Consider the following 26,246-nt stretch of genomic DNA (forward strand, 5'->3'; position numbering starts at 1 on the left):
TCCATATCTGAACATATCAGAGTCGAAGCAGGATGGGAAGCTGTCATAATTAAAGTGATTTGGATTTTGTCTCAAGTAAAGGTGCTCCAGGACAGACCCAATTAAACATAGTCAAAGGGCAGACGGGACTGGAGAAGGAAGAGTAGGGGTAAGCTGGCAAAGACTCAACACATTCCCAAGAGGCAGTACCAAGAGAACCCAAGCTGGATCTGTGTTCCAAGGTACTTCCTCTTCATCTTGTTGAAATCTTGCTCAGTCAGGCTTCTAGATAATAGTGTAGAAGCCACCAAAGTTGGTCTCAAACATCACTACTCCTGGAGTGAGTGTAGCTTCAGGCTCACTAGGACTGAGAAGGCAAAGGACAGATCTGAAAAACTGTCATCTTAGACCACTGAAGAACATCTGGCTCCAGGGAACACTTCCTTAACCTTTCTGAATCAGATTTTTCCATCTCTTTCATCTTCTTCTCTTTTTCTTTCTATTCGTCTTTAGGCCTCTTATCCTTGTTTGCTGGAGAGGAGGCGATGGAATAAGTGGAAGCAGGTGTTGCAGATCATGTCTATGGAGGGAGAAGACCCTTGACTATATGCTGCTTTCTCCTGGTCTGGAGAGCCCAAGAGCTAAAAAAAGCACAGGCCTGAAACTGTGTGTTAAGGTGGGAAGTGCCCAAACAATAAACACATAGTATATGTGGATCCTTGGGGGTGATGCTTGTGACCACACTAAGAGCACTTTTTAAATCCTTGGCTGTCTGCCATAATGTCAGGTATCACTACTAACTAAGCAACAACTAACACACACACATGCACGTAATACTAAGTATCTATATAAAATTCCATATTAATGTTACAAAATGGAAATAACATACACAACACTTTATATTTGTACACATACAGTGGACATAAAAAGTTTACACACCCCAGTTAAAATGCCAGGTTTTTGTGATATAAAAATATGAGACCACAATAAATCATTTCAAAACTTCTCCCACCTTTAATGTGACCTGTAACCTGTACAATTCAACTAAACAAATCTGTTAGGGGAAAAAATATAAAAAAATAAAAAAACGTACAATAAGCTGGTTGCATAAGTGTGCACATCCTTAAACTAATACTTTGCTGAAGCACCTTTTGATTTAATTACAGCATTCAGTCTTCTTCGGTACACACCTGCCATCAACTAGAGACTCTGATTAACCCCAAATAAAGTTCAGCTGTCCTAATAGGGCTTTCCTGACGTACTCAGTTGCCTGCTACAGCAAAAGCCATGGTTCACAGACAGCTTACAAAGCATCAAAGGGATCTCACTGTTGAAAGGTAGTCAGGAGAAGGGTACAAAAAAATTTCCACAGCATTGGATATACCATGGAACACAGTGAAGACAGTCATCAAAAAGTGGAGGAAATATGGGACAGTGACATTGCAAAGAACTGGACATCCCTCCAAAACTGATGACAAGATGAAAACTGGTCAGGGAGGCTGCCAAGAGACCTACAGCAACACTGAAAGAGCTGCAGGAATTTCTGGCAAGTACTGGTTGTGTACTACATGTGACAACAATCTCCTGTATTCTCCATATGTCTGTGCTATGGGGTAGGGTTGCAATATGGAAGCCTTTTTCTTACACAGAAAAAGATCCAGGCCCAGCAAAAATTTCCAAAACAATACATCAAGTCTCCCAAAAGCATGTGGGAAAATGTGTTATGGTCTGATGATACCAAGGTTGAACTTTTTGGTCACAATTCCAAAAGGTACGTTTGATGCAAAAACAACAATTTGCATCACCAAAAGAACACCATCCCCACCATGAAGCATGGTGGTGGCAGTATCATGCTTTGGGGTTGCTTTTCTTCAGCTGGAACTGGGTGTTTAGCCAAGGTGAAGAGAATTAAGAACAGTTTCAAATACCAATCACTTTTGGCCCAAACCTTCAGGCATCTGCTAGAAAGCTGAAGATGAAGAGGAATTTCACCTTTCAATACAACAATGACCCCAATCATACATCCAAATCAACAAAAAAAAAATAGCTTCACCAGAAGAAAAATAGAAGTTATGTACTTACCATAATGTTCCATGTGAGTTATCTCGCCTTTATTCTCACGGATGGGTTCGGAGCCGATCCTCGGCTCCGACACGGCCGATAGCAAGCTCAAGGTTTGCCAGTAGCTTGAGACCAGCCCCTTATCCCACAGTGCACTGCTGGAATTACCTCAGATCTTGTTTGCTGCGAATAACAGTCTATACATATATACATACATACAACATATACATACTCTCTCAAATATATCTACTAAGAACACTTCCCAAAGGGAAAGAAGAAATACTGAATAACCAGGATGGCACTAGCCTCTAAGTCAACAGTCAGTCAGGAGGGGGAAGGAGGGAGGGACGTGAGAATAAAGGTGAGATAAACAACTCACATGGAATGTTATGGTAAGTACATAACTTCTATATGTGAAGTTGTTAAATCTCGCTGTTTATTCTCACTGATGGGTAGTGTCCCTTGCACCCTCAACCTTGGGTGGCTCATGAGAGTATGTTCTTCAGTACTGTAGAACCAAAGGAAGCCCTGTCCCTAGAAGTCTTATCTACTTTGTAATGTGTGATAAAGGTATGAGGCTTAGACCAAGTGGCTGCAGCGCAAATATCATCAAAGGGCAGTTTAGCTTGAAAAGCAGAAGAGGTAGAGACAGCTCTGGTAGAATTGGCTTTTGGTTTGTGCGTTAAAGGCATGTTCGCCTTTTCATAAACAAAGGATATACAATCGGATAACCATTTAGATAAGGTTGTTTTAGCCACTGGATTCCCTTTTTTTGTTTCTGGGAAGGATACAAAAAGTTGATCTGATTTCCTAATATCCATAGTTCTGTCAAGATAAAATCTGAGCTGTCTGTGAACATCAAGTTTGTGCAACATATATTCCAATTTGCTAGAGTGGTTGGGGAAGAAAACTGGTAGTTCAATGACCTGATTGAAATTTGACTCAGAACAGACTTTAGGTAAAAATGAGGGGTTTGTTCTGAGAGATACTCTATCAGCATGGAAGATCATGTAGGGTGGTCTGATGGATAATGCTTAAAGTTCTGACACTCTGTGGGCAGACATAATGGCCACAAGAAATATTATTTTCCAAGATAAGAATTTTAAAGCACAAGAAGAAGCTGGTTCAAAGGGAGGAAGAATAAGTTGAGACAGCATAAGGTTTAAATTCCAGGGAGAAAAGGGAATTTTGATCGGAGGTCTCATGAAGAACGCCTTTAAGGAAGGTTTTGGATAATTTATGGCTCATAATATTCGAGCCACCAAGACCAAGGTGACAATTTGAGATAGCAGTTAACTGAACTCGAACTGTAGCAGCTGCTGCCCCTTCCTTAAAAAAATTTGTCAAAAATTCCAAAATCGAAGATAGCGGAGCTCGAAAAGGGTCAATGTTCTGCGCGTTGGCCCAAATTGAGAACCTTTTCAATTACTGCCATATAGTTTCCTGGTAGATGGCTTGTGAGAAGACAAGAGAATCTGTCTTGTATCTTCTGAAATTGAATGAAGCCTGGAAATTAGGGGAAGTGGTTTAACCAAGCAGTCAGTTTCAGGGACTGCAGAGAAGGATGAAGGTCCCCCAAGAAGGTCCAGAACTGGGTCATGGATCCTCCAACAGATGATGGTGAAGAAACGGAAACCAAATTTGTCGAGGCCAGTAGGGGGCTATGAGTATAACCTTCCTTCCCAGCGATTTTGCTTTCTGTAAAAATCTGGGTATTAATGGGAAGGGTGGAAATGCATAAAGGAGACCCGGGGGCCAATCGTGTAAGAGTGCATCTCTCGGGGGATGACCGGGAGGTGGTATCAGGGCAAAGTAGCTTCTGCATTTTGAATTGATATGGCTGGCAAAAAGGTCGCAGCAAGGCTGGCCCCATTTGTGGAAAATCAACTCCGCAACCTGTTGTAGACCACTCATGAGGAAGTAATATTGCCCTGCTTAGCTTGTCCACTATGACGTTGGATTTCCCCAGGATGTGCGTTGCTAACAGAAAACGCTGGGACAACACAGCCCACTGCCAAACTCTGAGGGCTTCTCGACAAAGGGGGTAAGACTTGGTTCCGCCCTGCTTGTTCAAGGACCTGACTACTGACATGTTGTCGGTCTGAATTGCAATAGTCCCTAGAGGGAGAGAGTCCTGAAAGTACTGCAACACCAGAAAAAAACGCTCTCAGCTCTAGAACACTGATGTGCAGATGTTATTCTTGATGTGTCCATGTGCCTTGGGCAGACTTTCCCTGAAAATGCCCCCCCCCCACCCTATCAGAGAAGCGTCTGTGGTCACAGTGTCTACTGGGGGAGGGGGCAAAGGGTCTTTCTATTGTGACATGAAGAGATGTCAATCACCACCGAAGGTCTCTCCTGCAAGAATCCGTGATAAGAATCATGTGGTGCATTGGTAGTTTCTGGTAAGACCACTGAGCGAAGAGGAGCCATTGAAGGATTCGCATATGCATCCTTGAGAGTGACATAGCCAGGATTACTGCCGCCATCAAACCTAATACTTTCAATACCTCCGCTGCTGTACCTTTGTTCTTCGACACCAGTGAGCTGACGTTTTGGCGGAGAAGAGAGACTCTTTTGATAGGGAGACGTAGAGTGGTGGTCGAGGTATCTAACTCTGCTCCTATAAAAACGGTATGCTGAGATGGCGATAAGGTAGACTTTTCAAAGTTGATTGTAATGCCTAATTGATGGCAGAGTGTCAGAGTGTTATGTGCTGCCTGAGTCAATTGATGCCTGGTGGTAACGGTGAGGAGCCAATCTTCTAAGTATGGAAACACCTGGAGTCCTAGACGCTTCAGGTGAGCCGTGACCACTGCCATGCATTTGGTGAACACTCTGGGGGCTGAAGTGAGACCAAAGGGCAGGGCACAAAACTGGTAATGATTGGCTCCCAGCCGGAAGCGCAGATGATCTCTGGAGCGTCTGTCCATCTTTATGTGATAGTACACGTCCTTGAGATCTAGGCAGCACATCCAATCACCTTTCCCTAAAAAGGGAAGAATAGACTGAAGCGTGACCATTCGGAACTTCTCTTTCTTTACGAACTTGTTGAGTCTGTTGAGGTCCAAGATAGGTCTCCAGTCCCCTGTTTTCTTTGGTACCAAAAATAATCTTGAGTAAGTTCCGAATCCGACTTGGTCTGCTGGGACTGGTTGGATGACTCTTTTTTCTAACAATCTGTGGACCTCTACAATTGCTTGTGCCCCGAGATTGGGTGGAATATCTGGGATTTTCTTGATAGAAATGGGAGGGGTAAAGAATGGTATGAAATAACCTCTGGAAATGATGCTTTATACCCAAGTATCCAATGTTATGTTTAGCCAGGCTTCTGGATACAAAGACAAGTGACCCCTGACTGCCTCCAGAGCTGAACAGTCGGGCCCCCTTTCAGGGGCGCTGGTAGGACTGACCGGAGAAATGAGCCTTGTCATCCCATTGCTGCGGACCCCCTCTGCACAGGGGCAGCGTCTACCGTTATAACCCTCTCCTCTGCCCCTAGAGGGGGTATCACCACGTTTGTCCTGAAAGGATGCCTGAGTTTTTCGGAACCACATCCCCCCCCCCCCCCAAGGCCCTTAGGGTAGGGCCAAGTAGGAGTGGAAAAACAGACCCCCAATGGCAGATAAGGTTTTGCCTTCCTGCTCACACCTGGTTAAAGTTTCCTTTACTTTGGGCCCACACAGTGATGAGCCATTGAATTGGGCATTAATGAAGGAAGACTTGAAGAGTTCCGCAAAGGAACAGAGATGCATCCAGGCTTGTCTTCGAATAGCAATGCCTGAACTAGCGGCTCTACTCGAACCATCAGCTGCATAGGATAGGAGATGCATGGACGAGTTTACCACTGAGTTTAGGGTAGCGAGCTAGGTGTTGACTTTGTCGGCCACCCCTGCAGCTACCATACCCTGGAGAGTATTTCATAGCTCTTTCAGGAGATCTCTCTGTAGTCTTGTAAAGTGGTTAAGTAGTTCAGTGATCACAGAGAAAAAGTCGCGGAACTAAACATGCGCTTCCCATATCTATCCATGACCCTAGAATCTCTGTTAGGGGATTGGATAGAGGTGGATGTCTCAGATACTTCCTTTTTGGTGGCTGCAGCTACCACCATGGCATCAACAGGCACTCCCTTTGTCAAAAATGGCTTGTCCACTGGGGCAGACATGAATTTATTGGGCTTACGAGGAACAGGTTCCATGGTCTCCAGTGACTCCCACGCCTTATGAGAAATCAGTTCCATGAGCTCGTCATAAGGCTGAGACACCCAAGAAGTGGAAGGTTGAGACCCAAAAGCCTTCAAGAGCATGGGACTCATCCTCAGTAGGGGTATTGGACTGCCAATCGCCCCTCTGACTAAGGATCTCTAGTATCTCTGCAAAGGAGATATCCTCAGAGGGGGATTGAGGGGACCCTTCTGAGTCATCTAAGTCCGTGTCAGATGTCAAAGACTCCTGTGGGGAGTCTTAAGTGCCTCCTCTTGCACAGTCTCTTCCTGGGCACCTCCTCAGTGGGGGGATCTGGGGAGGTCTCAGAAGAGCAGGGGATGCCCTGTGGGGGTACTTGAGGCTCGGGGTCTCTACGCTTCGAGGGACAGGTAGATGAAGCAGCAGACACAGGACCTTGAGGGGAGAGCGAAGGCTGAACCAAAGCTGACGTTGTCTTTGGAGACAAAACTCTCTTCATAGCATCGAAGGCACCATGTCTCCGACGAGAAGGAGTGGACGGACCCGAGAGTACCGTCCAATCCTCCTGCACCAAAACCCTGGGCTCCGAGCCTGAGGTAGGAGCCGAGCTAATCCGAAGCCCCGAGAGGAAGAGTCGGCACTGACAAATCGGTTCAACTATCCTCCCCGGACCCGATGGGAGAGTGTCGGCTCCAAGAGTTCTCAGTCGGCGCCGAGGACATCAGAGTAGATGGAGACGATAACACCGGTGCGGGTATTGGCTCCAAGGGTTCAACAACCATCAGTTCAGTTTCCTTTGGCTCCGAGAGTTTAGTACAGCTCGGAAGAGTAGTCGTCAAATCCGGTTCCATGGTCTTCGGCACCGACGAAGTGGTCAGGGCAGACAACAATTTGGCAAGTCCTGGTGCCTGTAAAAGCTTCTGCAGTAGCTGATCCATGTCCAAATATGAAAGGCTGACTGAAGACTTAGCTGAATGCACCAACGGTGCTGACTGGAGCAGAGGTGAAGAAGGAACTTCAGAGACCGGCTCCAATACTGACAGCTGGCTCCGAATCACAGGTACACTCGGTTCTGATGACTGTGGAACCGATGACCCTCCTTCTGAAATGTATCCTTTTTGGAGATCTTATCTGATGACTTGGATTTGGAGGCTGTATTAGCACCTTCATGGCTACTCAAAACTTCCGAAAAAGATTGCTGTAACAATCCCCTGTCTATAAGTTTCCTCCTTCTCTCCAAGAAGACTCTTGAAGAAAAGGAGTGACAAATGCTACAGGTGTCTTGGAGGTGTTTGGCCCCCAGACAGTAGACACATTGAATGTGTCCATCAGTGACGGACATTTTCTGCCCACAATCTGGGCATTTTTTGAATCCCGATTTGGGATGGGATTTCTCCCTATCATCTGACATACTGAAGAGAAAAGCAGTAAATTAGATTCACAAACAACTAAGCCCAAACCGGGCACTACCTATAACAGTATTATCTATCTATCTATATATCTATATATATATATATCTATATATACATATATATATCTATATATACATATATATATATATATCTATATATACATATATATATACATATATATACATATATACATATATATATCTATATATATATATATATATACACACACACAAACAAAGATACAAATATGGGGCTAAGAGGCCCACAGAAAAAGCCTAACTATTAAAGGGATTAATAGTAGAGGAAAAAGGGGCTAAAGGCCCACCCAAACTAAGAAGCCAACAAGGCCCTAATTTTTAAACTATTTATACTATCTAAGAATTTAACCAGACAGTAAATATAATAGTACTAACACACACTATATATATAAAACACAAAAGAAAACTTTTTAAAGACTTGCTATTGATTTGTTTCTAAAATGGTCCGGGCTAGCTGGATCACCGAGATCTCTCTTGCCCCGGCAAACTAGATCTGAGGTAATTCCAGCAGTTCATTGTGGGATAAGGGGCTGGTCTCGAGCTACTGCAAACCTTGAGCTTGCTATCGGCCATGTCGGAGCCGAGGATCAGCTCCGAAGCCATCAGTGAGAATAAACGGCGAGATTTAACAACTTCACATTTAAAGTTTTGGAATGGCTCAGCCACAGCCCAGACCTAAATACAACAGAAAATTTGTGGGTTAACCTGAAGAGGGCTGTGCACAAGAGATGCCCTCGCAATCTGACAGATTTGGAGTGCTTTTGCAAGGAAGAGTGGGCAAATATTGACAAGTCAAGATGTGCCACGTTGATAGACTCCTACCCAAGTAGGCTGAATGCTGTAATTAAATCAAAAGGTGCTTCAACAAAGTATTAGTTTAAGGGTGTGCACAACACTTATGCAACCAGCTTATTGTACATTTTTTATTTTTTTATATTTTTTCCCCTAACATATTTGTTTTGTTTTTCAATTGAATTGTACAGGTTATAGGTCGCATAAAAGGTGGAAAAAGTTTTGAAATGAATGATTGTGGTCTCATTTTTTATATCACAAAAACCTGGCATTTTAACAGGAGTGTGTAAACATTTTATATCCATTGTAGATCTATTCCACATATATAATCTATACAAGACTGACAAAATGAGAGAAAGAACACAGTGGCATGAAAATTCCAGGTATGGGTCATAATAAGCATAAGCAGGGCTGCAGATGGACAGGTGTCAACAGATAGTCACAGGTAAGAAAAATAAAATGCAATGAAGGCATGAAAAAGAAAGACCAGGAGGATAACAGTGTTGACTGAAGGAGATTAGCATAAAACGAGTGTTTCACTGAGATCACAGGGCTGCTTGGACATAAGGCAAATAATAAATTTATTGTCTGTGTTTGTTGTTATCAGGCTCACAGAATCCCTGCTGGAGGACACCGATACAAATCACAGACACAGTTATCACTGGTGGTGAAAAAAGGTACAAGTTTGTCAGTGTCAGACAGATATCTCTCAGTATCTCCAGCAAAAACACTGGCACATTTCATGCAAATAGTATAATCTATCACACTGCTACAGATGCATGAGAAACATGGAGGACAACTTTGGGCCATCAAATCTGGGTTACGTTGAAAATATCTGCAGGTGTATCAGCAAGCTCTCTTGCAGGGTCTGGTACCAGGTTGGAAGAACTGCTGTATGTGTGCAAGCTCTTCCTTACAAGATGATTCCTAAAACATTGGGTGGTTGGCAGCAATCCTATTTGTTTTTCACTATATTTCAGATTCCTTCTGAATAAGACTTCCATTCAAAACATGGATGTCAGCCTTTGTTTTGTTTTCGATTTCAGTAAATATCTATAACACGTTTTTGTTTTAAAAAATAACTGTAAAAGCACAGGTACAAGCATACATATGCACACACACATTCACATGCAGATATATAGAAATATGCATGCATACAAATTACTCACCTGATCATTCCATGCTGAAATACAATACAGACTCTCATCTTCTTCAAACAAATGAATTGTCTGGCTCAGAAAACTAAATAAAACAATGTGAGAAATAAGACAAAAAAAAAAAAAAAACAGGAACAAAGAAGAAATGTGCTCATTTCTCTATGCTAAATAGTACATTACATCATATTACCAGTTAAAATAAAAGTATTTAAAGAAAGTGGTTATATTTAACATCCTTTTGGCACATGCCACAAAACTAAAATAAAGAAATATATGTAGTCACGGTGGATAAACAGCCATATAACAGGAACAATTTTATTAGCATTACAGTGAATGGTGTCCTGCAGCAAGTGCAAAACCCATTAATGGGGCAGGGAGGAATATAACATGGGCAACTGCCAACTTGCTGCATCCAGTATCACAACAGACAGAAATTCAAACTTCTTTTTTTTTCCACAGTGGAATACTTATAGAAACATACTTAAGGGCCCATTAAGGACTGTTTTGCAAAAAAAAAAAAAAAAAAAACTTAACCACATACTGAAATTCATGTTATATTACAATACTGCAGCTGCAAAATGAAATACACTCTCCTCTTTGGTGACCTTCACTAGTCCTGTCAAAAGTTTTCAATATATACCAAATCCCACTTTGCGAATAACTTCGGTATAATATTTATGTTCTGTACAGAAGGTGATTTAAAGGGCTACAAACAAATATTCATTATAAAGAATACAACCAGTCATTTCATAAGGCATTTACAAGGCATTATTATACTGTGTTAAGTAAAACAATACCAATAAAGTTGACACGGCCTTTTTATGTATGGTGGTTTTCAATAATTCAGCATCTAAGTTTTCAAAAGGCATAACACACACCAGTGTGCAAGACAGGAAAGTCAGCATATGAAGTACCCCAATATAATTCCATATGGAGTTGGATGGTGAAATTAAGTCACACTGAGTGCAAGCAGATGCTTCCCCATTTCAATTCAATCTTTACGACAAAGTGAAGTTGGTCTTGTGTGCTAGATGGAGACGAGCCAGTTTCAGGTACATCTTTGTTTTTCCAAAAACATTTTTATTAAATTTTGTTAATAAACATGGACATAAAGTATTAGAAATAAACAATATAAAACATAACTATTTACACTATATACAAATATCCATGATAAACATTTGTTTTATCCAAGAAAGGTAATCAATATTTACCTAACAATCTTTCCAATTTTTGCCAAGCTAGTCTTTTGTGTGTTACATTTGATGATCTCTGATAAATAGTTTGCATTTCTTTTTTACATACAGATTTTGCTATTGAAATAAACTCAGTAAACATAAGATCTTGCTTATTTTTCCAGTTCAATGTAATTATTTTTCGAGCAATAGCTAGAATTAACCAAAGAACAGATAACTGTTGTCTAGGAATTACACTTTGGGTAGGAACACTGAATAACATCAAATATCCAGTAATTTGACAGTTATCAGACCACAGGGCTTTTGTGAAATGTCCAAAATCACTCCAATATTGTGCGAGAGTACTACATTTGATGAACATATGAACCCAGTTGGCTTCAAGAATATCACCACACCTCCAGCATTTGCTGTCATTACTCTTGGTTATAAGGTCAATTCTGTGTTGAGTGTAAAAGCTTCTATGAATAAATCTCCATCGTTAGATAAAGATTCACCATTAAACTTTATGGAGTAATTCCAAAAAGCTGGGTCAAAAGTAATTAAGTCTCATAGGATTTTATATACAGATTTGTTGTTGTTGTTTCTGTCGGTTTATCCCGGTTAGGGGTCGCCACAGTGGAACTCCGGTCCGCTAATGTTTGGTACTGGATTTTTACGTGCCGAGTTACCAGCCCTGACGCACAACCTTCAATGAAGGCATGCTCATTCACGCATGCCTCCACACAGAAGACGCTCTAGCTGAGAATCGAACGGGACAACGTCTTGCTGTGAGGCGACAACGCTACTGCATACAGATGATATGCTTAATTTATGTTCAACGTTCATCAAGCTACACCATATGAATAGTTGTATCAATCTTGGTATAATATCAGTTTCCAGATTTATTGACACACTCACTTTATTTTCAACAAACTGTCTTAAAGATTGAATATAGAGCCAATTATTTTGACAGACATTATATCTGGCTAAAAGAAACTTCATTGGTTGGATGTTCTTATTGTCTATAAACTGGTGCCAAAACTTTAGATTATTCTCTTTAAGAGTCCACATCTTACTGATATTGAAGGTATCTAGGCAATCTGGTGTATAAACTATGGGAAATGTAATGAAAAAGGTGTTCTTTAAACTGTAATTGTTGTCAATTATATTTTCGAAAATATAAAATATTTGGTTTATACCATGTGAAAAGTGGCTAAATTTCTTATTATAAAGGCAATATTCACAGATTATCCAAAATATTTTGTTAATTCCAAAGGTTTCCTTAAACTGGGTTCTATTTCATGTAGTTGTTTCAAACTACAGGCATATATGGATGAAATCCAGTGTAGTATTATGTTAATAACAGATTTGGAATATAATTCTATGTTGGGAAAGCCAATCCCATTACCGTCCCATGCTCTAACATGCCATTTATATGCTATTCTTGATTTCTTTGGGAACCAAAGAAAAGTTAGTTATAGGGAATCTATTTGTTTAAAGAATTTCTTAGGAGGAGGTAAAATCAATGATTGTATGTAAAATAAAATCTTGGGCAAAATAGTCATTTTTATTAATGTAAGTCTGTCTTCCCATGATGAAAAAAGTACAGTTGTGAACACTTACCGTGAATGTAGATGTTTGAGTGTATTCACTGTTGCAGTCATCACATTTGGGTTATCTGCCTGCAGGTAGCCCTCAGCCGGCCTGAATACCAGAGTCTTGGATTCCTTCATCAGATGCGGTCTCTTCTTCCATGACGTCAGGTCGTCAGGGGTGTAAAACATGCAGCCAATGCCATTACATCAGTTTTTCTTACCCCAGATGTCAGGTGCCCCCACAATGGGAAGCAATTATATGTTATGGTACACCTCCATCAAAAAGCAAAAACACCAGAAAACTTAAATATACCAACCAAGAAGGAAAGGTAGAGCCAAGAGAAGTCAGGGGGCTGGAGGGAGGGTAACCAGGACTGCAAAAGTGAATACACTCGAACATCTACATTTATGGTAAGTGTACACAACTGTACTATGTTCTTCGTGTTTCACTGTTGCAGTTATCACATTTGGGTTGATTCCCAAAGCTAAGGAAGGGAGGAGGAAGTCAGAGAGCATTAGGGCCAGCTATTAAGCCCTGCAAGACTGCAGTGGCAAAACCACCTCTGGATTTAGAAAAAAAGAGGCATGTGGTAATGCTGGGTGAAGGTATGCACAGAGCTCCAGGTAGCAGCTTCTAGGGATGTCCCTGGTGGGGACTCCTCTGAGAATGGCTACAGAGGTAGGTGCAGCCCTGGTGGAATTTGGTCTTAACCCCTGTGGGGTAGGTTTTCCATGGTGCTTGTAGCAGAAATTAATGCAATGGGCTATCCATTTGGAAATGGTTTGCTTTGAAATGGCCTTCACCTCTGCCCCTGCAGCCAAGCCAACTAGCAGCTGTTCAGATTTTCTGAGAGGCTTAGTCCTGTCCAAATAAAATCTAAGCTGTCTGTGCACATCCAGAGAGTGCAGTATTCATTCTCCTTTGTTTTGTGGATTAGGGAAGAAAGTAGGCAAGTGAATGGACTGATTTAGGGCCACACTAGACACCACCTTGGGCATAAAGGAAGAATTGGTCCTGAGGGAAACCCTGTCTGCATGGAAGACAATGAAGGGTTCCACTGCCATGAGGGCCTGTAATTCAGACACTCTTTTTGCTGAAGTGATGGCTAGAAGGAATGCTGTTTTCCAAGAAAGGAATTTCAACTCTGCTGTTGCAGCTGGCTCAAAGGGAGGGAGAGTGAGCTTTTTCCAATACAAAGTTAAGGTCCCAAGCTGGAGTAGGGGCTCTCCTGGGGGGGGGGGGGTCTTAAATGTTTGGCCCCTCTAAGGAATTGTTTAGCAGAGGGTGAGAGAAGAGGGATGGCTCAATATTATGAGCTGAAATGGCAGAGGCAAGAATTTTATTTGCCGAGAATGTTAGGCCATTGTGCAGCATTTCTGTTAAGTACTGAAGAATATGAGGTAAACTGGGCACTGTTGTGCCCATTCCCTGAGTCTGGCTCCAGGAACAGTATCCTTTCCACTTTTCAGCATAGGATTTTCTAGTACTAGGCCTCCTTGCCTCCAGAATGACATCTAGCACCTGCTTACTGAGGGATGCTATTGGAGAGCTCAAGGAATTAGCCAGGCTGCAGGGTTCATGGTTTGAAGCTGAGGGCGCAGAATCTGGCCCGCCTGCTGGGACAGCAGGGTAGGGGTCTGAGGCAGGTGCCATGGTTCCAGCAGTGTCATACTGCGCAAGAGGGAGTACCAGTGCTGGCATGGCCAGTCTGTTGCAATCAGTATTGTCCTTGACTTGTCTTGTTTTATCTTTAGCTGAACCTTCGAGAGGAGAGGCAGAGGGGGAAAGGGATAAACTGAGAGGCTTTCCCATGTAAAGGACAGGGCATCCACTTTCCAAGCTTGACTGTGGGGAGTCCTTGTGCAGAATTTGTCCAATTGGTAGTTCTGAGGGGAGGCAAACAGGTCTACCTCTGGAGTCCCCCATTTGTTCCTCAAGAGGTTGAATATTTTTGGTTCCAGTTTCTTTTCGTGTGGGTCCATGAGATTTTTGCTTAAGTCGTCTGCCAGTGAATTTAGCTTGCCTGGCAGGAATTGAGCTTGAAGGTGCACTTGGTAGTTCAAGGCCGTGTTCCACAGTGCCATGGCTAGTCTGCAGAGAGGGTACGAGTGGGTTCCCTCCTGCTTGTTTATGTACCACATAACTGTGGTGTTCTCTCTGTCTTTACCAATAGTTGTCCTGAAAGAATGCGGTCTTTGAAGGCTGTGAGGGAATTCTGTACAGCTAACATTTCTTTTTGGTTGATATGCAGGTGCATCTGTCTCAGGTTCCATTTGCCCTGAATGCACTGCCTTGCCAAGTGAGCCCCCCATGCATAGTCTGATGCATCTGTTGTTAGGGTTTGGGTGGCAGGAGGTAGAGTGAAACGGAGCCCCTTGTTGTGGTAGCAGGCCTCTGCCCACCAAAGGAACTCTGTCCTTATACAAGGAATGATAGGAATCATTGATTCCAGGTCCTGAAAATGTTGACACCATAGGCTTTTTAGATACCACTGTAGTTTCCTCATATGCAGTCTTGCATATGGAATTAGTAGAATGCAAGAGGCCATGAACCCCAGGGCTTGCAGAATTTTCCTTGCAAATAGCTGGGGTTTTGTGGCCAATAGTTTGAAGTAGGTAGTCAAATGAACTTGTTTTTCCGTAGTGAGGAAAGCCATCTGGGAAATTGTGTTCAAACTTGCTCCCAGGAATACAATCTGTTGGCAGGGTACTAGGTGAGATTTCTTTTCATTTATGGTGTACCCCAAAGAGGTTAGAAGTTTCTTCACAAATGCCAGATGCTGTATAGCAAGTCCTGGCTTTCTGCCTGAATCAGACAATCGTCCAAGTATCGGTATATTTGAATATTTCTCTGCCTGCAAAATGCAATGGCGGGAGCTAGACACTTTGTGAATACCCTGGGCACAGTAGATAAGTCAAAGGGAAGTGCAAAGAACTGACAGTGCATGGAGCCTGCTCTGAAGCGTAGGTATTTCCTGCAAGATTCCCTTTTTGGAATGTGCATGTAAGCTTCCTTTAAGTCTAAGGTTACCAACCAAGCATTTTTGCTTAGCATACGAAGAAGCTGTTAAAGTGTTCGCATTTTGAAGTTTGGGTTACCAGAAAGGTGTTTAGAATAGAGAGGTCCAGGATAGGACGCCAGGAGCTGTCTTTTCTGGGTACCAGGAAAAGTCTTGAATAAAAACCTTGTCCACTTTGTTCTGCTGGAACAGGTTGAATAGCCCTGACACTTAGAAGAGAGAGAACCTGCTGCTGGGCCCCCGTCCTCTGATTTGGGGGTAGGTGTGGCCAACCGTTTGAGTTTGGTAAGGAGTGGAAATGGAATCTGTATCCTTGGGAAACTATATTCAAAACCCATTTGTCCGGGGTAATGAGTTCCCAGTTTTCTGCATGCAAGGTGAGCTTTCCTCCTAAGGGAGCAGGCAGTTGAGCAGGACATGGGAGGGTTAAGGTTAAGTCATTGTGCCATATTTCTGTAGGGGGGTGGTTTACTGCTCACAGCTTTGGAAGTGGGAGCCCTCCCACTGTTTAGACCTGTGCACAGTCTGAGACTGTAACTTAGGTGGTCTGCTGTTCCCGGGTTTAGACTGAGAGGGCCTGGAAGAGACTGGAAAGGACCAATTCTTTAAAGGCCAATGCCTACTAAATCTGGGAGGCTGTACTTGTAGGAAATCTTTAACAGTTTCCATAGATTTAGCTTTTTCCTCCATCCTTTTGAGGACCTCTTCTGCTTTGTTGCCAAACAGGCAGTCTTGGTTTAAGGGAGCATCCAGTAATTTAGCTTTAACATGATCTGGCACGTTTTGCTCCTTAAGCCAAGCATGCCTTCTAAGTACAAACCCAGTGACAGCAGCCCTACAAGATGCATCTAAAGAGCCAAAACCACATTGCAAGGTATGTTTACCAACTTGTTCTGCAGAACGCATTAAATCCTGTAATTCTTTGTGTTCGGCACAGTCAGGAATCAACATCATTTTCTGTCTAAGTAATCCCATAATATGGTGCTGGTACCATATGAAACTGGCAATTTAAAGCCCTAATGGCCAATGTAGCAGAAGTGTATACTTTCTTACCCCATCTGTCTAAGGCTCTAGAATCTCTATCAGAAGGGCTACGATTTTTGCCTTTTGGTCCTTGGGAAAAGGCCTCTGGATCCGCAGTAGGATTCTTGAAAAGGAACTCGTGAGAGTCAGGTACTCTGTAACACCTGTAAGGTTTTCTGGGAGTTGGAGGTAAAGTGTCTGGGGAAAGGCTAGATTCCAAGAAAGCATCACCTATAATGTCCAGAACAGGAGGGATATTTAAAAGCCTGTGTTGAGGAAGGAGTAAGAATTCCCTAAGCCTCTTTTTGGAGTCACAGTAATCTTGGCTTTCCCAGCAGAAATTCTCCCTAAGAGTGTGCAAGGCTTCACCAAAAGAAAAATCTTCTGGAGGGGAAGCAGAGGGAATGGGGACTGCTCTGCTCCAGAATCCTCATAGGTAGATAAGGGCAAATCCTGGTAATCAGAAGGAACAGAAATATTAGATCCCTGATTAGAAGAATCAGAAGGAAAATCAGTTCCAGGTCTCTTAGAGGGGGAAGGCTGGTTCCCCTAATTAAGGTAATAAGGTCTTCAGCCATTCTAAGCATTTGTTTTTTAGGCATTTGGGCCTGAGCATGTGGTTTTGACGTCTGTTTTCTAGGCGTGGTGTGAGTTTTAGGCCTAGATGAAGAAGATGGAGTTGGTTTAAAATGCAAATCTGTAGGCCTGAATACACCCTCAGAAGCCGGTGCCTGCACAGCAGCTCCAGACCCATCAAAGGTAGAGACATCCGCAAGTTCCATAATCGAAGAAGCATCTCCGAATGGGTCTGAGTAGAGGCCTGCGAATCTGAAGTAGGGGGTTTCAGGGGCTGCGAAAGCGCCTCACTGAGTACCGGCGGACTGGCGACTAGCTTAATGGAAGCATCATCAGCAGTTTTGGACCTATGCTGTCTGTCTCTGTCTTTATCTTTACATTTTTTCGGAAGATCGGTAGTCGAACGGCTTAATGAAGCCATTTCGGAGTACTGCTACCAAGTACCAAAATAATTAGCTGCAAAGATAGCCCGATGACGAATAGTTCGGGGTTTGAACAAGACACAAAACCAACAGCGAGGGACATCGTGGTCTGGGCCTAAGCAAGGAATGCAGTACAAATTAAAATCTTTACGAGGTACTTAGACAATTGTTAACTTTAACTGACATCGGTTAGAGCAAGAAAATCTTTTTTGAAGACTTCGGTTCTGAAACTCGAAAACGAAAATTTCAGGAGTCGGCTGACCGGCACTTGCAAACTGCTTCTGCTTCGGGCACCAAAAAGCAAGAAAGACTGATGTAATGGCGTCGGCTGCATGTTTTATACCCCTGACGACCTGACGTCATGGAAGTAGACAGCATCCGATGCAGGAATCCAAGACTCTGGTATTCAGGCTGGCTGAGGGCTACCTGCAGGCAGACAACCCAAATGTGATGACTGCAACAGTGAAATACGAAGAACATCATTTTGTTCCACTTTTTAGTCAAGTCACTGATTATCGCTACCAGTTTAGTGAAGTTCAACTGGGAAAATGATAAGACAGATTATCTAGGAATAACTGAATAATTGGAATGAGACTATTAAGTTTCAGGTATATCTTGAGGGACAGATGGCTGGAAGAGCTGTGTAAAGTTAGAACTAAATTTATTAGCCAGTAGGTTCACTATAACTTCATCCTCAGTGAAGGCAACATCATTCACAATCAACTTTTTCTTTTTTGGCACCAGAAACCAGCAGACACAGTACTGTATATAAAATGAACTTTTTTAATTAAATTTATTTCATGTAGACAGGATGGAGCATATTAATGGTTTGGATTTTGTTAAACACATAACTAAATAAATGAAATCAATTAACAGACACTAGTAGACAGAAAAGTTAAAAGACATAACACAGAGTACTACTCACTTATAGTATCAATCTACACGAGTTTGATTTTTGAGGGGCTAGTGGTAGACGGTAATCTGCAAATTAACTGTTTACTTCAAGCTGCATTTCCAATTTAACTGTGATGTGACATGAAGCAAAAATGTCTTTGATGTTTGGAGGACCAGAAGGAGTATTCACAATGCATGTGCTTGGAATTATCTTCTAGCACTGACACTGTAATGTGGCATGAAGGATGGCTAACTTCTGAACTGCTGTCCTTCAGATGAAATGTTACATGACCATAAAAGAAAAACCTTATCAAATTCACTCAAAATCAGAAATGCCCTAGTCAATACGAATACCATCTCAGGTTTAACCCAAAAGTAATGTCTAGTGGGACTAACCCATTCAACAAAAGTAAATAAATAAAGAACATGACTTAAAGAGTACATGTATCAGGCCTATAGAAGGTAATATGAACTGCAAATTCCTTGAATAAAGTACTTGCGATATCTTGAAATAAATATGTCAGCGTTGTTTAATTTTATTCTTTTTAAACCGGAGAACTTCAGCTCCACACAAAAGATGCTAGGTTTCCTGCTAAGATGTGTGAGGAAATGTAATCATCTGTTTGCGAACAGTGTCAAAGTGACATTTAGTCAACTGAACTGAAAATGTATAGCTTTTAATATGGAGTAAATGATTCTGTCTTCCATACTGTGGGTAGAGAGAGGTCAAAAATGAGTTTTATACAAGAAATGTTACAGCTTGAGCAAGACAAAAGAATAACTGCAGCGTGCGACAATGCAAATAATGGCAAAAATGTTATCAGTAAATAGGTTTTAGCTCTTTTTGGTCAATGTCTGTGAAAGATGTTCCAGTTACACATGCAGAATGAAATATGCTTTACTTAGCAGCTTACATAAACAAATCTAAAATATGCCAAAACTGTTATCATTGGTAAATAGGTTTTAGCTCTTTTTACTTTGATTCACTAAGAGCCGGATTTACAAAGGCTTGCACGGAGTGCAAGAAGAGTGTAGGAGCTCACGGAGGCAATATGTCTGCCTTGCGATCGAAGTACAGTCAGCAGGGGGTGTGCACGAGAGCTGCTAAAACTACTCTTGCACGGACAGCATCATGATATGCAAATTAGGTAAATTTGCAATCCAGGAAACACTAACCTGTCCGTGGAAGATTAGTGTTATCTGCAGAAATGTGCTCCGTTGGTAACGGAGTACCATTCTGCAAATAGCTAAACGGAGCTATGACAGCTCCAAATAAAGGATGCATAGAGTTGAGGAAGCATGCCAATGGCCAAATATAAGGCCATTGGCATTTATAAATGTTTAAAATTATTAAAATCTATTTTTTTTCCCCGATCTCCGATGTTTAAGCATAGCACAGCACCGTGCAAATGTGTGGCGCTTTAAAAAACAAGAAAATAATTTAAAAATAGCCAAAAATAGCCATTTTCACTAAAAAGCTTACCCTGCCATGCAGGTGAATGGCAGGCTGAAGACAACATGGCCACTGAGTACTGGTTGCTTAAGGGGGGGGGGGCTCAGTGTGAGAGATGTAACCATGCATTAGTAGGCAATCCTATGTAAATGAGGATAAGGATAGTGAATCCCAATTTTCCCCAGCATGTGAGCCATGTCCCAAGAGTGTAAGTGTAGGAGTAGGTGAGCAGTAAAGTAGAATATAGGTAACATCATGAGGGGGTGGTGTCAAAAAGGCTGTAAGCTTATTGGAGCACAGTGTCTTGTGTTTGCCCTGAGTTGCTCAGGATTGCAAGAGGCGTGTCTACATTTGTCATTTTAAAAAAACAGAAACCAAAGGTGCACACCGTGAAAATATCTGACATTTCTTGCAAACATGCCCTGGGCGGAAACAGAAAGGGAAAAAGGAAACGTAGTAGTAGGAAGTTAACCAAAGATAACTAGCAGAGCTGCCAGGTGAAATATATCAGAATCAGCCAATTACACAAGCAGCAGACTAGCCCAGCCCAGCCCAGCACTTTAAATTCTGCAAACAGCATTCTTCCCTGTTTTTCCCCAAGAACTCTGCAACACTGCAGTATACAAAGAGGGAAAGCTTAAAAACTTTAAATTCAGACAAAATGTTAGGGGCTGCTCTTACTATCATAAACCAACATGTGCAAGGTGCTGAGAGTGGTGATGTTGTGAATGCTGCTGAGCAACCCACAGTAAGGAGACGGAGAAGAGTGTACAGACCCAGGGTAACCTACCAGGGGCTACATGAACTGGAGATAGTGGAGCACTATAGGGTGGACAGAGACCTTCTGCAGCAAACTGTTGAGCTGTGCCGGCCACGCCTCACACACAGAATCAACAGAGAGGAACCCATCCCAGTGGATACCAAGGAATGTGTTCACCTAAGAATACGAGCTACACGTACCTTCCAGAGACCAACTGGTGATATGATGGGGATTTCACAGGCATCAGCATCCAGGGTACTGCACCAGTTCCTGGATGCCATGTCAGCACATGTCGGTGAGCACTAATATTTCTCCAATTCCCATGAGGCATTGGCCAGCAATATGCGTCTTTTCCACCAAATAGCAGAATACCCTGAGGTAGTGGGTGCAATAGACTGCACGCACATACACATCAAAGCACCACCGGGTGGTGCTTTGATGTGTATGTGTGTGCAATAGACTGCACGCACATACACATCAAAGCACCACCCGGTGAGCGAGGTATGGTCTACATCAACAGCAAGGGCTTCCCCTCCATCAACTGCCAGGTCATGTGCGATGCCCAGGGCATAATAATGAATGCATGTGCTGGCTGCCCTGGAAGCTATCACAATTCCCACATCTGGCATCTGACGCAGCTGTACCAGAGATTTGCCAATGGGGACATCCCTGATGGTCACCTAGTGGGGGATGCTGGATATGCACTGGAGCCGTGGCTGATGACACCCATCAGAAATGCTCACACACCTGAAGAAGAACTCCATAATGAGGCACACGCACAAACAAGAAACATAACTGAGCGTGTGTTTGGGATGCTCAAGTCACGGTTTCGGTGCCTGGACACATCTGGTGGAGCCTTGCAGTACTCACCAACTACATGTATCCAACTTGTCATGGTATGTGCCATGCTACACAATATGATCCTGCGGAAACAGCTGCAGCAGGAACAACATGGGGCAGGGCCAAACAGCCCCCCAACATTGCCAAGGCCTGCACAGGCACAGCGTGACTCAGAGGAGGATCAACCTGAGCCTGCCCCAGTAGGCAGAAGGAAACGTGCCCAGTATGCCTTGGCAAAGAGGCAATGCAAGGCACATATGCTGACTCAGTAGGAACCCTGGAAATGACACCTCTCTGACTCGCACATACAGTAAAAGGGATGCCTAACTTGACACTACCTGTTTTCAAACATGTATAGGGAGTGTAATATGTGCATCAGACATAGGCATCTCTGCAGCACCACCTGAGGCATGAGTCCCTATTTTAAGCAATATAAAGCACTGCTAAGCAAATTTTACCAGTACTGAGCATATTTAAATACAATTGCGTGTAGCTGTGCAAAGTGCTAACCAGCGCAACGTCGGGCAAAGTTGGGCAATGTTGGGCAAAGTCGAGCAAAGTTGGGTAAACACGCTCACACCTGCTTTACTGTCCCTTAACCAGTCAGGTCTGCCCAGCAGGAAAATAAAAAGCAGTGACAGGACTCGAACTCAGGATACTGTGCACTATAGTCACAGTACTGAACCACTAAGCCATGACAGCATTTCACTGGCACAGACACAACTTAAGTCACACACCTAAAAGTCACAGCCAGCAGGACAATTGTAGACAAACGCAAACACAAACAAATGCTGTATCATGCCCTCTGAAGAGGCATATGAGTAACCTCTCCCCAGGCCTATGCAGACAGATAGCAGGCCAGGCAGTGTGATGTGGGTTGGGTAGGCTATGAAGTCACAAACTAATATGTGTGTAATTGGAAGCTAAGGTCTGTAGTACAGAGGTATGCCTCAAGCCAGTACGATAGGCAACAGTACAGACTGAAATCGAGTACCTGACATAGCATTGCAGGCCTAGCAAATGTGTACAAGTGTTAGGTGTACCCCTCATCCTATGTACAGCCACAGTAACAATCAGGTGTGTCCCCCAGGTAGAAATGTACAAATAATAGCTGTCCCCCCTGTATGCAGAAATGTTGATAAGTCTATGCAAATTGACTCATGGAAGCCCTGCAGGCACAGCGTGCTTCCTGTTGATGTACAACACAAAGGTGAGCCCTGTAAGTAAAAAACAACTTTATTTTTCACACACATATAGTATATATGCCTACAGTGGGCATGCTCACACAAAAACAAATTTAGACAATTTCAATCAGCAACATACTTTGAAAGGTCATACTGGGCATGCTCACACACGTAGGCCATGTCTGAGTACAGCAGTGGGCCAAACATATCTGGCAGTTGCAGTTCTTACTCCAGACACTTGTTACTATTCACCAATCCTGCCTTGCACACACAGTGATATGAAAACAGACCCATATAATATATTGGACCCCTGTCATAATCAAAATATGTACTACAAGTACTTAAGTTGTTCAAAGAAAGTGAAAATCCATAGAAGATCAATAAATCTCCGATCAGTATCATCAAGAAACAATGAGCACTCTTAACATTATCCAAGCCATATTCTGACAAAAATATTGCCAAAGAGTCCATACAGAACCATGAAGCTTTCTTTGGCTATGTCATAAATATCAATGTAAACTCGTATATGTTCTGAGTCAGTGCAAAGTGTAAATGAATACATGTACATGACTGACAATGCCAACATCTTGTCAGACAGGTTCATACATATTTACCCCCCCCTCTCACTGACAAAAGGGCCCATTACCATACTTGGAGATAGTGAAAACCCAGAAATCACGTATGCAATGGTTAAACAGCTCTAGCCAAACCTAAAAACACTGAGTCTATGGGATGACATGGTTTCCCTGGCTGTGTCATATGTGAACTCCAAAACAAACGGACCCTGCACCTGAACAGTCTGTTGAGACTCACCCTCTGTACAGGATATGAAACTGTTGAATGGTTTACAGCAACATTTGGCACACTCCACAAGTGCTGGTGCACAACAGACCATGGGAACTATAGTCTTATAAGCCTAATAAGCCTGATCTGCAAGGCCATGGAGTCCATCATTATGGAACTCATAAACAGAGTTATTGGGAGCCTACAAACACCCAACCCTACACATTTTGGTTTGGTCAGGGGCAGATCATGGTTCCTAAACCTGCTAGACAGTTTTCAAGGCAGTCACCCAGGACATATATCAATGAAATGAGCTCCACATGGCCTACATAGACCTTGAAAAGCCCTTTTCCAACATCCCACACATGTCGTATCCACAAAATCAACAACCGGTGCATAAACACGTATGTCATCTGATGGATTGCCAACTGGGGCACAGAGAGATCCCAATAGGTAAGAATTGTGGTCTCCTGTTCAAGCTGGTAACAACTGCTGTCCCCCATGGCTCAGTCCTGGGACCCCTCCTGTCTGGTGTATACTTTTCAGAAATACAGTCAAACACACAAGGGCTATGTTTAGCAAAGTTTGTGGATGACTGCAAAAAGGTTGTCATAATCTATGTTTGGGACAACAGAGACATCCTTAAAAAGGGTCTCAGTCAGACAGATGTGGTGTCAAAATTATGGCCTCGAGCTACAGCCATACAAATACCACATAGGTGCCAACACCCTAAATATGGAGGTAATAATAAGGGATCTATGGACGCATGTGGATAATCATCTTTACTTCCAGAAACACATTCACAAAGTGGTTAGAAATTCATGCTGTGTGTTCCCACAAATTGCCAATATCTTTGCATATAGGTCAAAGGAGGTTCCCTCTAATCATCAGTCATCAGACCCATCAGAGAGTATCACGGCACACTTGTGATGAATCTGACTAGGCACCTTCTGCAGCTGGAAAGACCACTGAAGTACTTCAACAGGAGGATTACTGGCCTCAAACAGTTGCCCCATGCAACAAGGATGAATTTAACTCAATCTGTACTCTGTTGCATAATGTCTACTCAGGCGATCTCTGCCCAACAGACAGGTCCATGTCCAATGCAGAACTGATGTACATGCGCTATCTGAAGTAAACCCAAGCTCACTGTGCCACATATGCTCTAGGGATATCATCATCACAACAATAAACAGAACATGTTGGAGGGATACATTACTAACTCACAGACTTCCCTTGCTTTGGAACAGGCTCCCAGCTTACATTAAACTGAGTCGCTAACTGACACTCATTCCAGGGGAGCCTTGATGAGTGTATGTGAAACTGAACTGTCACACCATGGATCACTTCATCAGCTCTACTACACAGAGGCCTAGGGAACTAACCCCATGTGTGGTGATAGCTGCACACTCTGGCCATACTAATATATGCCTTCAAGCAGACAGACTATTACCTACCTATGTACCTATAAATATATATATATATATATATATATATATATATATATATATATATATATATATATATATATGTAGGGGGAACACAGTATAACAAGCCAAAGATGGATAGGCAGAGATGTGTGTAAGAGGGTGACCATGACAGGGAGCCATCCAGGACTGTCCCACCCAGCACACATCCCAATGGCACAAAATACATGAGGTGCACATCTCACCCACTGTACATAACAGCCACCAGTATTCTGTAAGCATTACAGTGTATGTGGTCCATGTGCCTGGTGTACAACATGACTGTACAATGAAGTACACATCTACTATCTGTACACATGTATCTGTCACATAGGTTCATAGGTATGTAGTAGACTATCTTCAAGAAGGCATATATTAGCCTAGGCAAGTTGTGCAGCTTTCACCACCCCATTGGGTAGTCTCCCAAGCCCTAGTTCTAATAGTTAGTACCCTACGCCCCTTCCTAGTGGGGCTGCTGATGTGATGCCTGGCGTGAATTGTCCGTTTCCCATCCACTCATCAAGGTTCCTATTGAAGAGTGTCAGCGAGGGGCTCGGTCCGATGTACAGTGGGACTCTGTTCCACAGTAAGGCAAGTGTCTGGGATGGTACTCTATCCCACCAGCATGTTGTATTCATTGTTGTGATGAAGTTCATATCCCTGGAGTGTGTAGTGCGACTCAATTTTGTTATCCGTAGATGGAGCATGTTCAACAGTTGTGTGTTTGCCACGGCTCTGTATGTTAGGCAGTGTGCACCTCTGAGTAGGTGGTACGCAACCGAGAGTAGATTTAGTTTTACCAGTTGTGTTGCATAACACAACTGTTTGCAGCCAGTAATCCTCTTGGTGAGGCACCTCTGTGTTCTCTACAGCTGCTGGATATGCTTAGTTGAGTACATCCAAAATGGTGCATTGTACTCAATGATGGGTCTGATGACTTAAGAGTAGACGGCCACCACTACCTCTTTTGATCCTGATGCAAACCCTTTGTTGATTAGGTGGGCCACATAGGATTTCCCAATCACTTTGGCAACATGGTTGTCAAAGGAAAGATGACTATCTACTTGTGTCCCCAGATCCCTTATTACCTTGTCAGTTTTAAGGGGTAACACCTATGTGGTAGTTTATGGGTACTTTGTTTTCACCAAAGGGGATTACTATGCATTCTTCCACATTGAGCTTGAGGCCATGATTCTGACACCACACATCTGTCTCATCGAGTCCCTTCTGGAGAATATTTGTGTCATCCGGGGAATCTATTATGGCAAACACTTTGCAGTTCCCAGCAAACTTAGTCAACCACAACCCTCCTGTGTTGGCATGTACTTTTGAGAAGTCTATACCAAACAGGAGGGACCCCAGGACTGAACGAACCCTTGGGGGACACCAGTTACTGCCAGTGTAGAGTCTGACATGTAGCCAGCAACTCTTAATT

At 42.9% G+C, this 26,246-nt stretch overlaps 1 protein-coding gene across 7 annotated transcripts in view; it reads right to left on the reverse strand.

Annotated features, from left to right (window-relative positions):
- The window catches only part of POMGNT1 (protein O-linked mannose N-acetylglucosaminyltransferase 1 (beta 1,2-)), a 1,898,302-nt gene that overhangs the window by 800,746 nt on the left and 1,071,310 nt on the right, over window positions 1–26,246 (reverse strand). For all 7 annotated transcript variants that reach the window (XM_044085953.1, XM_044085951.1, XM_044085948.1 and 4 more), the window contains one exon: window positions 9,636–9,708. In XM_044085953.1, coding sequence (XP_043941888.1) covers window positions 9,636–9,708 — 73 coding nt within the window. The remainder of the gene's footprint in view (window positions 1–9,635; window positions 9,709–26,246) is intronic.

The sequence above is a fragment of the Protopterus annectens genome, chromosome 10.part0, assembly GCF_019279795.1.
Source record: "Protopterus annectens isolate FY-2018-M chromosome 10.part0, PAN1.0, whole genome shotgun sequence".
Lineage (NCBI taxonomy): Eukaryota > Metazoa > Chordata > Ceratodontiformes > Protopteridae > Protopterus > Protopterus annectens.